The sequence below is a fragment of the Melanerpes formicivorus genome, unplaced genomic scaffold (genome assembly GCF_026170545.1).
Source record: "Melanerpes formicivorus ecotype bairdi unplaced genomic scaffold, bMelFor1.0.p_v2 SCAF_27, whole genome shotgun sequence".
In the NCBI taxonomy this organism is placed as follows: domain Eukaryota; kingdom Metazoa; phylum Chordata; class Aves; order Piciformes; family Picidae; genus Melanerpes; species Melanerpes formicivorus.
Window position 1 is genome coordinate 9,129,715 of NW_027142379.1, and position 17,088 is coordinate 9,146,802.

The 17,088-nt window shown below is 42.9% G+C and overlaps 1 protein-coding gene across 4 annotated transcripts in view; it reads right to left on the reverse strand.

Annotated features, from left to right (window-relative positions):
- The window catches only part of INPP4B (inositol polyphosphate-4-phosphatase type II B), a 339,838-nt gene that overhangs the window by 200,013 nt on the left and 122,737 nt on the right, over nt 1-17,088 (reverse strand). For 3 of the 4 annotated variants that reach the window (XM_068154053.1, XM_068154054.1, XM_068154052.1), the window contains exons 4-5: nt 14,995-15,219; nt 13,714-13,758 (exon numbers count right to left, since the gene is read on the reverse strand). In XM_068154053.1, coding sequence (XP_068010154.1) covers nt 13,714-13,758; nt 14,995-15,219 — 270 coding nt within the window. Of the gene's footprint in view, nt 1-13,713; nt 13,759-14,994; nt 15,220-17,088 lie in introns of those variants that run through there. The other variant, XM_068154056.1, reaches the window with a different exon arrangement.

The window sequence follows — 17,088 nt, forward strand, 5'->3', positions numbered from 1 at the left end:
TCTTACTGAGCAGACTGTGCCTCTAACACCACAAACAGCTCTGGTTTTCTGAGATGTTGCACTAGTCTAGTAACAGCAAAGTGCTGCTTTTGCTATTGCTCTAGGTTCTCAGTTACCCTCTTTACCTTCTCTCCAAAACCACTCTGCTTATGGCACCACCCACTAATGGTATTTATGCTCTGACCTGAAGGTGACTCCAGTTCTCATTGAGAGAAACAAGGAAAAAAATTAGTCAAATACACAAAGTCTTACAAATTACTCATTATAAATGATGAGTATTATAAACTCCCCAAGTGGGTGAGGGGTTAGGAACACAAGCCCTATGAGGAGAGACTGAGAGAGCTGGGGTTGCTTAGCCCGGAGAGGAGGAAACTCAGGGGTGACTTACTGCTCTCTACAACTACCTGAAGGGAAGTTGTAGACAGGCACCCAGTACCAGAACAAGAGGACACAGTCTCAGGCTGTGCCAGGGGAGGTTTAGGTTAGATGTTAGGAAGAAGTTCTATACAGAAAGAGTGATTGCCCATTGGAATGGGCTGCCCAGGGAAGTGGTGGAGTCACCATCACTGGAGGTGTTCAGGAGGAGACTCGATGGGGTGCTTGGTGCCATGGGTTAGTTGTTTAGGGGGGTTGGATGCGATGATCTTGAAGGTCTCTTCCAACCTGGTTTCTGCTATTCTATTCTATATTAATCTCAAAGTGGATTTTGATACTGCTATTTCCAAGGTAGTAATTTATCTTGGTACTTCAGAATACCACAGAAAGGCTGCATCTCCTGGAAACACAGCTAAATACTACTTCCCCCTTCCCCCATGCTGTCACATCAAGTACCTAACAAAGTAGTAAACTTACTGTACATTCTTTCACTGATTTCTCACTCCCCTGAAAAGAAAGTGGTTGCAAGTTTACATACCAGCTGAAGAACTAAGTGAATAGCAAACAGTACAAATTCTTCTTTATAGGAGTTTCTTTATACTACAAATTCATAACAAACATTCAGAGCCTGTAAATCTCTTCTGCTGGTTCCTAACTTAGTCTGTCTCTTTGGGAATAAATGTACAAAAAAATGTATCAGGTGTAACCCAGGGAGATAAAAAGAAACAGAAGTGTCAAGCCTCTCTCAAAGTTTGAAGTCTGCCACGTCTGTTTTTATTAAACCAGCATACATTGCTTCCTTTGACATAAGCATTTATACACTGCTATGCCAGTTGTCATGAGAAGCATTATGTGGTTTTGATCCTCAGTGTGCAGTATTACTTTACAACACTGTAGAGACAGGCTTTTTCTCCAGTACATAAAGAAAATTCAGTTGTTGCTCAGCCTTACCACAAATTTGTGTCATCATACACATCTTTACAACACACTTACAGGCTTGATGAAGAAAGTAACTCCCCTTGCAAAATAAAGGCAGGCAGTCAAGAACACAAGAGTCCAGCAACCACAGCAGACAACAAGCTTCAGAAAGAATTCTAAACAACCTGAAATCTTTCAGGGTGCTTCTTCAGTGCAGTACAGCTGCTCTGAGCAACTGTAAGTCAGCTACTCCGGATTCCATGTAGAAGTCCAGCTACAGGGGCTCACACCTCAGTGCGGAGTAATCCACCCTGCTTCTTCAGCACAAGACTCCAGGGTCACAGTATCACCAGGGTTGGAAGAGACCTCAGAGATCATCAAGTCCAACCTGTCACCTCAAAGATCAAGTCCAGCCTGTCACCACAGACCTCATGACTAGACCATGGCACCAAGTGCCATGTCCAATCTCCTCTTGAACACCTCCAGGGATGGGGACTCCACCACCTCCCTGGGCAGCACATTCCAATGATGAATGACTCTCTCAGTGAAGAACTTTCTCCCTCACCTCCAGCCTAAACTTCCCCTGGTGCAGCTTGAGACTGTGTCCTCTTGTTCTGGTGCTGGTTGCCTGGGAGAAGAGACCAACCCCCTCCTGGCTACAACCTCCCTTCAGGTAATTATAGAGAGCAATAAGGTCTCCCCTGAGCCTCCTCTTCTCCAGGCTAAACAATCCCAGCTCCCTCAGCCTCTCCTCATAGGGCTTGTGCTCAAGGCCTCTCACCAGCCTTTGCTATTACCACCCAAAGTAGCTGATGGTAACATGTTAACATTGACCTGAGCACATTTAACCAGCAGGGTAGATTTAGAGGCTGCAATGCAGATGTCTCTCTCACCTAAACTTTGCCAGAGCCAGCTAATTAATAAGCTAATTGACTCTGCAGCCATAGTTCTGTTACTCATAAGGCACCACTGCCAAATAAAAGCATAGGGTTTTTTTCTTTAAGTGAAAAAGTTAAATAGTGAAGGCAATCATGAGGAAGGTGCTAGCAAAGGATGCAGCAGGGAGCTGTTATAACAACAGGAACTCCCAAAACAACAGCCTGATGATAGTTCGTTATGGCTTGTCTAACTCAACGGCCTTTAAAAGTCCTTTCTCTGAGGAGAGCTGTCCTTCCCTTTACATATACTAACGATGGATCCTCCAGGGAAGGGTGAGGAAGCAATGTAGTGTGGATCAATTTTACAATGATTCCTAAACAGAACACCCCCCAAGGGAGCACGGCAGAAAGGTCCAAGCACTGTAGTTACTATCCAAGTGCAGCACTCCAACCAGGCAGAACACAGCCTCTAAAAACAGCAGGCAGAGCATTACTGAGCTGCAAGACTGTCCTGGGGTTTTACATCCCCTCTCCCCATCCTTGCCGGGATGATAAATCCTAGCCTGATTTACAAGTAGTTCTCCTTGCATAGGTGCCTGTCAAATGTTGAACACTAGTGAGTCTCTGCTTGAAAAGAGAGTCCTCTCCAGAAACAGCAGAGCACCAGGCCCTCCAATACACCACAGGCCTTGTTTTAGAAAAGCAAAGCATGCCCTTTGACGTGTCTAAAAGGAAACTAGACTGAGATGCACTTCAATGTCAAGGCAAGTAAGAGCAAGACACAGTTTTAATCAAATGAGAAAACAGATTTGTGCCATCCAGAACAATCACCTGTAGCTCTGTAATGATTACATTTCCTTGTCAGGAAATGAAAGACAAATACCAAATAAACTGTAGTTAGAAGGAGAAGATGCTCTAACACAAGTAAGACTTGTCTTAAAAAGTGTTAATTCTGGATTAATCCCTAAATTAGAGGTCCAAGGCAATGCTTTACTCCTGAGAAGACTTCAAAACAGCCATTCTACCAAACAAATTAACAGCACAGGACCTGCACTGAAGTATAGGCCCCACATAAGGAATTAAAAACTATATATATATATATATATATATATATATATTCCTCTCTTTTCACATAAATAACATCAAGTCTACTCTAAGTCCAAAGACCAAGGTATGTGTCAGAGGACAAGTTTCAAGAGATCCACCTCCCACAGCCATTTTGGATTCATTTACTTCCACTGAAGAAGTAACCCTTAATCCTAAACTCCAAAACATACATCTCAGTCACAAGAAGTCTGTTGCTACAGACAAACAGCCTTTAAAGAAGAGCAGGATAAAAAAGACCCTTTGACTGCAGCTGTTGTGATACACTGTACTTCCAGTTTCATCAAAATCATAGAATGGACCAGGCCAGAAGGGACCTCCAAAGCTCATCCAGTCCGACCACCCTGCAGTCAGCAGGGACAGCCCCAACCAGACCAGGCTGTCCAGCACCTCATCGAGCCTCACCTTGAATAGCTCTGAGGAAGGGACCTCAGCCACCTCCCTGGGCAACCTGTTGCAGTGTTCCATCACAGTAAAGAACTTCTTCCTGATATCCAATCTAAATGTGCTCTTCTCTAGTTTGAAGCCAGCACCCCTCATGCCCTCACTGCAGACCATTGTAAACAGTCTCTCCCCATCCTTCCTGGAGGCCTTCTCATTTGTTTTCAGCACAGCCCTTCCAAACAACTCAGGCAGGTCTGCTTGTCACGTCACAGCCGGTGTCCTGGGGGATTTTGCAATGCTGTATTTTGGGGAATTCAGTTATGTATTTTTTTTTTCAGAGCCTGCTCATTTTCACGTCAAACCTCACCGCAGGCCATGCATTTCACAAACTTCTAAAATTAAGTACATCTGTAACTAATGTGTTCAGAAGTGGAGGATGACTTCACCCTTCTGTTAATTAGATGGTTGGCTTTTGATGGAGCTTCTTTCCACATATGAAGATTAAAAAAAAAAAAAGAAATTGTCCATTGGGAAATGTTTCATAACAAGAAAATATGACAGTGATTATGTCTATAGGCATGTTTAGTGATGTATTTAACAGCTACCATTTGAAAGACAAATGTTCAGTTAAAGCAGCGTGGTACCATTGGAGTCAGAAAGTCAAGAGCTGTCATGCTTTGGATTACTTAAAAAGTGTTTCAGTTAATATATTATGGGCCTAATAAACCAGAATTGTTTCATACCTGTTTAGTCATTACCGTTCTGCACAACAAGCAGCCCGAACTACATGACCATCATAGCCTGTAAATAGTTTGCCTGGGTTTTGTCTTCCAAGTGATCTATACTCTTGGAGTTATAAGGTGAGTTGACCTTCATAGTATCATAGTATCACAGTATCATTCAGGGTTGGAAGGGACCACAAGGATCATCTACTTCCAACCCCCCTGCCATGGGCAGGGACACCCCACACTAGAGCAGGCTGGCCAGAGTCTCATCCAGCCTGGGCTTAAACACCTCCAGGGACGGGGCCTCGACCACCTCCCTGGACAACACATTCCAGGGTTTCACCACTCTCATGGTGAAGAACCTCCTCCTCACATCCAGCCTGAACCTCCCCACCTCCAGCTTCATTCCATTCCCCCTAGTCCTATCACTACCTGAGATCCTGAGAAGTCCTTCCCCAGCCTTCCTGTAGGCCCCCTTCAGACACTGGAAGGCCACAATTAGGTCACCTCGGAGCTTTCTCTTCTCCAGACTGAACAGCCCCAACTCCTTCAGTCTGTCCTCATAGGAGAGGTGCTCCAGCCCTCTGATCATCCTCATGGCCCTTCTCTGGACACCTTCCAGCACCTCCACATCCCTCTTGTAATAGGGGCTCCAGAACTGGACACAGTACTCCAGGTGGGGTCTCACCAGGGCTGAGTAGAGGGGGAGGATTACCTCCCTCGACCTGCTAGCCACACTTCTCTTGATGCAGCCCAGGATCTGATTGGCTTTGTGGGCTGCAAGTGCACACTGAGAGCTCATGTTGAGCTTCTTGTCCACCAGCACCCCCAAGTCTCTCTCCTCAGGGCTGCTTTCCAGCCAGTCACTGCCCAGCCTGGATTTGTGCCTGGGATTGCCTCGACCCAGATGCAGGACCCTGCCCTTGGTCTTGTTGAACCTCCTGAGGTTGGCTTGTGCCCACCTCTCCAGCGTATCAAGGTTCCTCTGGATGGCCTCCCTTCCCTCCAGCGTGTCTGCTGCACCACACAGCTTGGTGTCATCAGCAAACTTGCTGAGGGTGCACTCAATGCCACTGTCCATGGCACCCACAAAGATGTTGAACAAGACAGGTCCCAGGACTGATCCCTGAGGGACTCCGCTTGTCACTGGCCTCCACTGGGACATGGACCCATTTCAAGGAGAAACACCCACAAGGAAAGGGATGTGGGGAATTCTCCAGACAATTCTTTATGTAGTGTTTTACAGCCTGGGCTAAAGGTTAGAACAGAGAAACTGCAAAAAGTGACAGTAAAAAGTCAAGTGGAAACTCCCAGAGATGTCCACAAACTGGTTTTTAAGAAGGAAATTCTAAGCCTCCACACACCTGCTACCTAGCTTTGGAGGTAAAGTCTCCAAGTATTTAAGCTTTCAACTCTAAAAGTCCCTGCATGCCTGCAGGTTGCCTTCTGGGCATGCCCCAGTTGCCTCAGCTTAGACACCGCTGAGCAGCTTCAAGGCTACCTCTGGCCCTGTCAGGATTTGCAAACCACACACCTACCATGACAGTCACAGGCTGGCAGACAGTGGCAGGGCACAGCTGCTAGTCCCTTCTCTGTAAAAACATCACTGCTCATTTCCTTCACAGCAGCCACAGCGGGACAGCTGAAGGAGAAATGGTGCCAGCACCCCTTTTAATTCAGCAAAGCACTGGACCAGAAGGAGGTCAGACACAGGGCAGATCCACAGGTTTAGCATTCTGCCCACCTCTAACAGCAGCTACAAACCACAAAACGTTGCCAACAGTTACACGAGAGAGCAGATAGAAGCAAAGGCTCAAAGACGTCTTCTTGAAGCTGGCCCAAACTCATTTTAAATCAGGAAGATTTGCTGGCAATTGGTGGTGAGTGGACCAAAGGTAATCTAGAAGTTCATTTCTGTATTTTACATATGTTCTTTTACATTCAGTTGCTACTGAATTTGGGTCACTGCCCACAGGCACTCCAAAACTCATGTGCACCCCCACTGGGAAAAGGACACTAGTTACTAAACACTCATCCTCAGCTTCTTTTGTCTTTGACCCAATTTTTTTGTTTTGTTTTGGTGGAGAAAGGCAGAAGAGTTTCAGCTCAGAGTAAAAGTGCTCATTTCCATGTTATTCCTGGCCAATACCACTGCTGCAAATACATATTCAGTAGACATTCCACTTTAAGCTTGCATTTGGCATGCATTCCCACTAGTAAGTCTTCCCTGTGAGAATATACAGGGGGAAAAAACAAGAAAAATTTGCATGCAAATGTACACAAACCCCCATAAAAATAAGCAGCAGTAAGATATTATCTCAGGCCAAGAGTATTCACAAAGCTTTAATTCCACATTTGCTCAACTCTCTGCAGTCCCAACTCATTCTCCGCCCAAAAAGTCAGGCAATTCAGGCTGCTGTTACATCCCTATGTGAGGCACACTCAACACACCGTAAAGGTTTTAGTAACACTGCAAGAGCAGAAGGCTCCCCAAGAATGCTTAAGTCTACACAGATGGCAGCAATTTCCAACAGTTATTTCAACATGATGATGAGGGATTATTTAGAGATCCTACAGAATTTCCAGACCAAGGCAACAGACACCTTACTGTTGACATGTGGTAGAGAACACAAGATCCCATCGCAAACCAATCACTACCAACAAGCTCTAAGAAGCCTCAAAAAATCCTACTGGAAAGTATATGGCAAATCCCAACTACACAGATGCTGGAATCATTCTTGAACTCATTGAGTCCAACCCCTCAGGTGCACAGGTTGCCTAGGACTGTGTTGTGTGTCAAGCATCTCCAAGAATAGACTTCGCAACCTCCTTAAGTCATCTGCGCCAGCGTTTGACCACGCTCATAGCAAGAGTCTGTGTGGGAGGGGTTGTGTTCTGAGTGAATTTCACGTGTGTTTAGCTTCAGTTCATAGGTTTTCATTTTTTCTCTGGACAACTGAGAACAGCCTAGCTCCCTCATCTCCGGTCTCTCCCACCAGCTATTTAAACACATAAATAACATCCCCCGTAAGCCTTCTCTTCTCCAGGCTGAGCAGTCCAAGCTCTCACAGCCTCTTCTCATATGAATGACATCTCAGTTCCTTAATAATTCCAAGTCCCTTAATCATAAATGTTACTTTTGGCACCCCATCTGACTGTGAATAATTCCAAAATAAGAGCTATTTCTCTTTCTTGCCTAGAAGAAATCCCAGGACTGTAAGGGACATCAGACAGCAGCTGAGAAAACTAAGACTCCAGCCACTGAAGCACAAACCCAAGAACACAAAAATCGGTTTTTAAGCAAAGGTAGCGGCATACACAATTTATTGTTTAAGTAGAAATAAAGTTTAATATTTTAATGCTACCAGATCTTGCAGTTTGATGTGGGAAAAGATAAAACAACAAACCCTTCCAGCAGGAGAAGTAGTACAGTTTTAAAGGATTTATGAAAACATTTTTTCTTAGTAATGAAGTTGTGGAGCAGACTAACATCTATTGCTGCAAACATTCTGTAGACACTGTATGCCTTCTAATCCTCCCTGACAACAGCATAGTTAAGGAAAAAAAAAAACCCAAAGCAATCAATTATACCCTGACTAGTTAAAATGTCAGCTTCCTGGGAGGTAGACAAAGGTTGGAAGAAGGCAGCCGTGCCAGGACTGCCATCCAAATCTCTGTTGTAGGTGAGGAAGTCTTACAGAGCTTTCTATAAGACATAAAAAGAGTAACTCATCCTTATTTGGCTTGTTGCTCCCTGTGTATAAATGTCTGCAATAGAAATCGCCCAATAAGGATCTAAACAGCCCTCTTCATTCTGAGCAGCTTCCTGGGTGCATAGAGCAATCAGTCATGGACTCATTAGGTATCAGGTAAGCACCAGGCCATCAGGTCAGAGCAGCAGCTGCACCTGTGGACACGTCTGTCACACAACAGGGCTCAGTGCCAGTCTCATCTAGGAAGACGCTGCCCATGGAAAGCCCTTCCATTGCAGAGCACTGCTAGGGAAGCCATTGCCCTCCCCTTCCCAGCACAGCCACTGAACTCACACATACCTCTGCCACTCATCCTGTTCCACCACTCTGGCAACCGAAAGACTAAAGCCACAGTAGCTACACACGTGTGGACACAAACACCTATCTCCTACAAATCGAGTCTTCTAGTATGAGTACTAAGAAAACTACATGGAAAGCATGCCAGAGAATCTGCAGAGACTCATTTGAGAGAATGAGGTTCAGATATTGGACTGGAAAGAGCACATCTCCTGGCAAGACAAACAGGAGAAATTATGCACAGGAGGAGGTGTATTCTGGGGGAAAAGCAGAAGAGAAATATAATGAGGAGAAAAGAGCAGCAGCACGTACCAAAAATAACTTCTCTCCTCACTTAATGATCTTTAATCCTACATTTCAATGAACTAGCTCAAAAACATTCTGGAAACACAAGTTCTCAGCTTCATCAGAAGAATTTCAAAGTTTATATCATTCACCAGAACACCTCATTCCTCACAAGCTAAGCATTACACCTGTAAAAATTAAGAACAAATTAAGGTACCTACCGAGTTGTTTCTTTGGATTACATTAATATATACATGAGAAAAATTACTAAGCTAGGCCAATTTTGACAGAATCACATCAAATCTCTAGCTACATCTATAAATTCTTCAGTAACTCTGCAACTCTCTTCCTACATTAACTTTCAATAAGCCTTGTAAGTTTTCATAGAGGTTTGTGATTGCTTTGAGTATTTTAGCTCAGAAACTGGAATTAGTTGAAGCAAAGAAGCATGAGTAGTGGTAAGGAATGAGGTAGGTGGACCCACACTAAGACCACTGTGGTGTGGCTAATCTGCTTCCAGAAAACATTACCTTCTTCAGCATAGGCAGAACCTTATCCCTTGGAAAACTGACAGAGAAGGAATTCTGCAAACATGAGAGAACATTTACAAAGCCTATGATAAAAATGTGAAATGGACACAAAAGTATCATTTTCAATATCAAGAACAAACTGAAACAGCTTATCATTTTTACTTACTTAAGGATTTATAAAAGTCTTATCCACTTTCCCCCCCCAGCCTTGTAAAAGCAGCAGTTTGCTAAACCTGACAAGATGTTAGAATCTGTACATTTCTGATAGAATTTAATCCCATTATCTGCTGCATCACTTGAGAATTAAGATGATAAATCCCTGTCTCTCAGAATGGTTAAATTCAAACATATCCTTTCAACTGTTAAATAGCTTTTCAAATACAGGTATCTACAAATGCCTCTCTAAACAGATTAGCCACAGTTATTCACAATTTATCTCTAGATAAGTGTTTTTTCAGTTTATATCAAAACATGTGAGAGTTGCTCTAAGAGTCTTTATTCTATTAGACTTAAAAGTTTCCCTTAGTCCCTGATTTATATACATTTGTATGCATAAGGCTATCACCCACTTTCTCTTGATAGTTCTTTAAGACAAAAGCTTCCAAACCCAGAAGTTACTTAAATTTCATTGAATCATACCATGGCTTAGATTGGAAGGAACCTCAGAGATCACCTACTTCAACTTTCCCACCATGGGCAGGGGCATCTCTCAACTAGACTCAGCTATTCAATGTCTCACCCAACCTAGCCTTAAACACCTCAAGAGCAGAAACAAATACAACCACGCTGGGCACCCCATTCCAGAGTCTCACCGTCCTCATACTGAAGAGCTTCTTCCTAAGAGCCAGCCTAAACCTACTCTCCCTCAATTTAAAACCATTCCCCCTCATTCTGTCACTGGACACCCTTATGAAAGACTCTCTGCAGTCTTCCTGCAGGCTCCCTTCAGGCATTGGAAAGCAGCCATAAGGTCACCCTGGAGCCTTCTCTTCTCTAGGCTGAGAACTGCATAAAATTTCATAGACTAGAAGAAAAACTGACTGAAATTTAGTTTGCACCTGGGGTTCACTGATACTCTGACACCTCACCCCCATCCCCAAACATCCTCATGCTACTTAGCACTCACATCAGTGGATTGCTCAGCTCAATCATACTGGAAATGGTCAATCAGTCATGATTTGTTCCCTCATGCTGGTTCATCATGTGCTCTGACCCGCTTCAGAGCAAATAAACATCGCTGCATTTAATGAGCCCACTGTGATGACTAATTGCTACGTAGCATACAAATTGAATTTACACAAGTCATAGCTGTTTAATGAATATCATTATGTAGGAGCAAGAGGCTGACGAGTTGAAAATATTTCTGTGACTACTTCTATCGGGAATTATTTCTCACTGGCAGAGAAACTAAATAGATAATTCATACAGTTAACAAAAATGAGTAATGCTGGATTAGATGCAATGGATTTTCAGCCATGGAACAAATTTTCATATATATGAACTACATGCTTAGAATAGCTAGCAATATAACTCTATGTATATGGTTATAGAGCTATCCTACAAAGAAACACATTTTGTCTGTGAAATATATGATATCACAGAGAAATTTTTTCTGATTCTCTCCACAAGCAGCCAGAACAGTAACTAAACATCTCCCAATGTTTTGTGGCTGGGGACTTTTGAATCCTTGCATATTTAGTGATACAATTAGGACAGATTAAAATGTAAGGGTCAAGACAGCCTGCTGCTTCTCTAGCTGCAATGTAAATGAAGATAATCCTTTCCCTAAAGGGACTGAAGAATAGATTCATGAAATTACAGTAGTGCCCACCATAGATACAGGGGGAAAAACCCAACCAAATGAACCAACCACCAACAAAACCTCCCAACCAAACACCCCCTTCCCCCCCAACCACACCCAACACCACAAACAAACCAACCAAACAAAAGCCCCACAAACAAACAAAACACAGAAACCAACCAAACAAGGACATGGTGGTTTTGGAAGGACTCTAGTTCTGAGTTTTTTGGGTTTTTTTTCCCCATGTAGCATAATTTATTGTGCATAAAGTAAGAAAGAATAAAAATCAATGAAATTGGAAAGACAAATATGGAATACAGGCTGACACTGTGAAGTAGAATGAGACAACCTCCTGCAGGAAGGAGGCTGAATATGCTCCTAACAGAAGACTCATGCAAGACTACAATAAGGCAAGATTTTAAAAGGAGAACACACCAATACATTCCCCTTGTATTCTTAATTACTTCAGTGGTGGCAGCAAGGTATGCAGCATGTGAAATTAAGGTGAGAGGCTTTACTTTTATAGAAGTGCACAATGATGGAGTGGAACTTCAGAGAAGTGTTTAGCAAGAGCTATGACAGAATCTCAAAAGCCTTCTCTAAAGCTGACAAATGACTGTTGGAAAAGAGGTGGACAGAGAGGAATGTGAAGTCCTGGCAAGTCCATTCACAAATCACTTTTCAGTGTTCATGTAACGTCTGCATATAATAAGGCAAGCTTCCTATGAGCACAGCAGAATGCAGAAGCACAGCAAATAGCTTACTCTCCTCAGGGTCACTAATTCAACATCACTCAGTGCCAGGTGATATCATTAATTTGGTCGAAATGAGTTATCCTGATCCATCATCAAGCAGTGCCCAAAGAGAGATGGCAGACAGGAAAGGTGATGGGCATTCACTTCCTTAGAATGTTTTTGGAAGATAGTTTCACTTGTTGCTGTAACTGCACTGAAACAGACTGAAAACTAGCTCAAGTTCACCTGTATGAGGCAGGGGAAAGAGGGAAGTCTTATAGGAGTTAGTTCAAAACCACGACAACTCCTAAGTCAAAGCCACTCAAAGCACCAACACACTGTTAGGCTGGGCTTGGAATTGCTGCCAAGTTGGGAGGAGCCTTTCTGTCAAAACAAAAGTTCATCCTAGCAACACAGAGTTGCTAAGAATAAGATGCATTCACAGCATCTTATGCTGCAGTGTGAAAGTCTCAAAACAGGCAGAAGGCAAATAAGTAGCTCCCAGAGGAAAAAAGAGCATTCTTTCCAATCACACAGTATCTTTTCTACTTCCTTCTGTCCAATTTAACTTGTCTTTCATCTATTTTTTTTGGTTGCTGTTGGGCTTCTAATATACATCAACCCAACCACCTGACTAGCTAGCCTACAGGAAGCTGAAATTGCTGTGGGACCAGAACAAATTTATGTAGAATTCAAACTGTTTCAACAAAAAGGGTGAAAGATAAAAAGAAACAAAGCACAAATCCACCCTTCATCCCTGTGTTTTTATTAGTACCATTCCTAATATGGCAAGCAAGGGATAAACACCCTTCAGCATAAACTGAAACTTTGTTTGATTCATTTTGGTGACTTCTCATATTAAATTTGCTCCAAAGCGTGATGGTTTGTTTTTCTTTGGCTAACAGAACAAAGTATCAGCTATTCACCAACTGGTAATGTGATGAAGCAGAAGGGTCACTGAATTAGATGGGAAAAGTCTGCTAGGATCACAAGTCTGACTCCAAGGTTATAGCATGGATAATAATAGTATTTCTGTTAATCACTCAACTAGGAACAGCTGCTGCTGAAAAAGCTCCTCCAGTTTATATTTCAGAATTGGAAAAGCCATTTAGTTATGGTCTTTGAGCAGCATCGATGCACCATTCAGGTTCAGTATGCAGAGCTAAATCTGCTTTGAGACATTTTCCACTGAATGCCCTCACAACATTACTCTAGGAAAAATGAGACAGCGAAGAATAAAACCTACTGCATGGACAGGTAGACAACTCTTGTATCCACTCACTATTTAGTAAAATGAAAACACACACACCCTACAGGAAGTTTTAATTCTTTCTATTACTTGATGTTTTGTTTGAATTGTGCAGTATTTAATGAGATATTGTAAAAGGATGTAGTCACAAGATCTCCATTATGCTATTCCTATGCAACAAAAAGATCACAGTATCACCAAGGTTGGAAGAGACCTCAAGGATCATCAAGTCCAACCTGTCACCAAACACCTCATGACTAAACCATGGCACCAAGTGCCACGTCCAATCCCCTCTTGAACACCTCCAGGGAGAGGGATTCCACCACCTCCCTGGGCAGCCCATTCCAATAGCTAATGACTCTCTCAGTGAAGAACTTCCTGCTCACCTTGAGCCTAAACTTCCCCTGGTGCAGCTTGAGACTGTGTCCTCTTGTTCTGGTGCTGGTTGCCTGGGAGAAGAGACTGAACCCCTCCTGGCTACAACCACCCTTCAGGTAGTTGTAGAAAGCAATAAGGTCTGCCCTGAGCCTCCTCTTCTTCAGGCTAAACAATCCCAGCTACCTCAGCCTCTCCTTGTAGGGCTTGTGCTCAAGATAGTGGTGAGAGGATAAATTGTATAAAATATAAAGTCTTTGCACATAAAAGCAATTGCAACTCTAAGAACTCAAAATTGTATCTTACCAAGACTGAACTCCAGCTTTGGCTCATTTGCAGTTCTTTGAATACCTTTTAAGAAAAAGAAAAAATTATCAGAACTAACTTGATTTTAATGCCTGGCTTTATAGCACACAGAAAAACTTTCACATGCCTAATTCATACTTCTGAGTACTTGCCAGTGTAGTAGTTGAAACAAAAACTTACAATGAAAATCCTTTACATGAAATAACTGCCTGAAAAGAAAGACTACTTTTGACAAAGGCTTTTTTTCAGTATTTTATTTTAGTGGAGTCACAACAAACTTCTGAATTGAATTCTGCCAGTAGCAGAGTCAGCATATTGGTCTGGAACACCTTTAAGAATATGCTGGACATAGACTTAAGTAACTGGCTAACATATACAGTGCTTCAGTGCCCAAACTCATAGAATCATAGAATCAATAAGGTTGGAAAAGACTTCAAAGATCATCAAGTTCAACCTGTCACCCAACACCTCATGACTACTAAACCATGGCACCAAGTGCTACATTCAATCCCCTCTAATACCTCCAGGGATGGTGACTCCACCACCTCCTTGGGCAGCACATTCCAGTGGCTAACAAGTTTCTCAGTGAAGAACTTTCTCCTCACCTCAAACCTAAACTTCCCCTGGCACAGTTTGAGACTGTGTCCTCTTGTTCTGCTGCTGACTGCCTGGAAGAAAAGACCAACCCCCTCCTAGCTACAACCTTCCTTCAGGTAGCTGTAGAGAGCAATAAGGTCTCCCCTGAGCCTCCTCTTCTCCAGGCTAAACAATCCCAGGTCCCTCAGCCTCTCCTTGTAGTGCTTGTGCTTGAGGCCTCTCACCAGCCTCATTGCCCTTCTCTGGACACATTCAAGAGTCTCAATATCCTTCTTAACTCCACTGGACCAACCATGATATGGCTGCATGCTTTCAAATCCCAAGGGTGTTTTTATATGACTGCGAACACACCTGTGACATCAATTACAGTATCACTACAGTTTTACACATCTCTTGAAGTCAGACTATTTCAAATAGCAGCCTATATGTTCATATAGGACATACAGGATAGCTGTTCCAAAGCTGCCCGAAAACAACCCTTCCCCTACATCAAACTATATCAGGTAATATATTTAAATGACATAAAATAAAGACCTTCATAGGTTAACTTCCTCTACAAGTGCATGTCATCAAGCAACACGTTCACCATCATGAGGTTTGGGTTTGTTTGAGACATTACCTGCACTGCTAGAGAGAGCAGACCATTTTTGTTGTACTACTCAAGGGATTACAATATGCACTTACTCGTAAACTGCAGCTCTCCAAGCCTGTCTGCTTGGGACGAAGGAAGAAACTGGCGTGCTTCATCTGATGCTCTCTCCTCTTTGATTTCCATGATCAACCTTCGGAGCTGCTGAATTTTATTCCTCAAACCTTCTGAGTTGGCCTCCCCCAGTGCCACAGCCCAAGATTCACAATCTGGCTTTGATGCAGCTTCAAGGTAGAGATCCGGTTCTCCGCTCTGAAACTCTGCACTCAGAAAACATGAACAGAGGTGTTAGGAACTCAGATTCAAAAAGGAGATCACCAAAAACACTGATGTCACACACAATTAAAACCATCACACACGCACACATTTCTTTTCATGGTCACAGAACCATGCACCCCATCCACCTCCTGAATCAAACCCCAGCTCTTCCATACTCCGTGCAGCACTACATCTCTCTACAGAGTGGCTCCAAAGGCCCTCACCATAACGCTGAGCTCAGAGGTAGAACCAAACAGAAATGGGAAATTGGTTTGTTTTTTTTAAGCATAGGTTCTACAGCCTAGCAGGTAGTGTATCAGAGCTGCTACCATCAACAAGAACTTGATTCAGGAGGGGCAGTAGACATGGCACTGACAGATAGTGGCATTCTCCACAATGAACATGTCCATCATTTCTTCTATTAGAGATCTCCTTTATGCTCAGCCTCTCATTCATCTTTGCCAGAATGCTGCTCACCAATACATGCAGATAATTTAGCATGACATAGCTCTTCTGCAAAGGCTCAACAGGTTGTATGTGGGAGCTTCTGACCTCATTACTAGCCACATGTCATTTGCTGTTCTGTCTAAAGTCTAATTGTTTAATGATAACAGAAGAAAGAAAAAAAACCAGGGAGGGGGGAAGCTGAATGTCTCAAGGAATCCAGGGAGGCAGCAAGGGTCAGTCACTGGGTAAAGAACAGCACAAGAAGAAAAAACACCTCTTAGGCATTTAAAATTCTGTGGCATAGATGGCTTCACAGAGTCACAAATTCAATGTGACATTTCGTGTGACACACACTTAGAAGAATAAACTAGGAAAGAAGGAAAAATCAATGCTCCTTTAGAAGAAGTTACCAACTCATTTAGAAACATAAAACTCTCTAAACCTATGCTATAGTATTAATAAGGATTGAAGTATTTGGTTGGACATCAAAATCATTTTGACCTAAATAAGCCATAGATCATATTACTGGGTGAAACAACACTTCAGTGTTGTCATACTCCAGGCATCCAGATAGCACAGAAGAGTTTTTTCACTGCAAAGTGAACTTGAATTCCCTTTTACTACCTTGGGCTCCTACCCACAAGTTATTCTAAACCCGTTCACACTTCATAAACTGAGCATCTGCCACTTACAATTAGCTTTGGTTTTATTGTTATAGGGGGAACAAAAGATGCAAACCTCAAGTCAGGAGGCCTCCTAAAACTGTGCTGGCACAAATCCTTGTAGAGGTAGGGCAAGATTTTTGTCTGGGGGCGGATCTAACAAAATCTCTATGTGTGGCTGCAGCTGCTGCTAAGAATTCTGGATAAGATTTCACATACCAGTTGGACTATAAAATTCATGAGGAACGACTGGAAAGAGCAAAAAGTGAGGGAATGTCTTCCTGGCTTCACAGACAATTTAACAAGCGCTAATAAGAATTCAACCTCTTGTCTTGAGCCCTGGCTCAGCCAGAAAACAAGGTATTCTGTTCCCGAGGCAAGAATATTAAACATCTGAGGGAGATGCAGATATTCACCAGATCCTTCTTTACGCACAAAATTGGTACTTGAGTGACCAAACACTGAACAAGTTGGAGCTAGTAGTGGAAAAAGGGGGGGACCAACAAAAAAAGCCCCCCCCACAACAAAACCATGAAAACAAAGAGGCATGTGTAGCCAACCACCATCCAGTCTAAAATTAACCAACAGTCACTCTAATAAAGAATAAAATTGAAATACTTACAGGCATGCAAAACAGCTGTTTATACCACTCAACTTTTAAAAGCACCATTTTAATGAAATCATTTTGGATATCAAAGATACCTCAGCTAAGGAAAGACTGTCAGACATCTAGCCAAAAGACTCATCTATCAAGGTATTCTC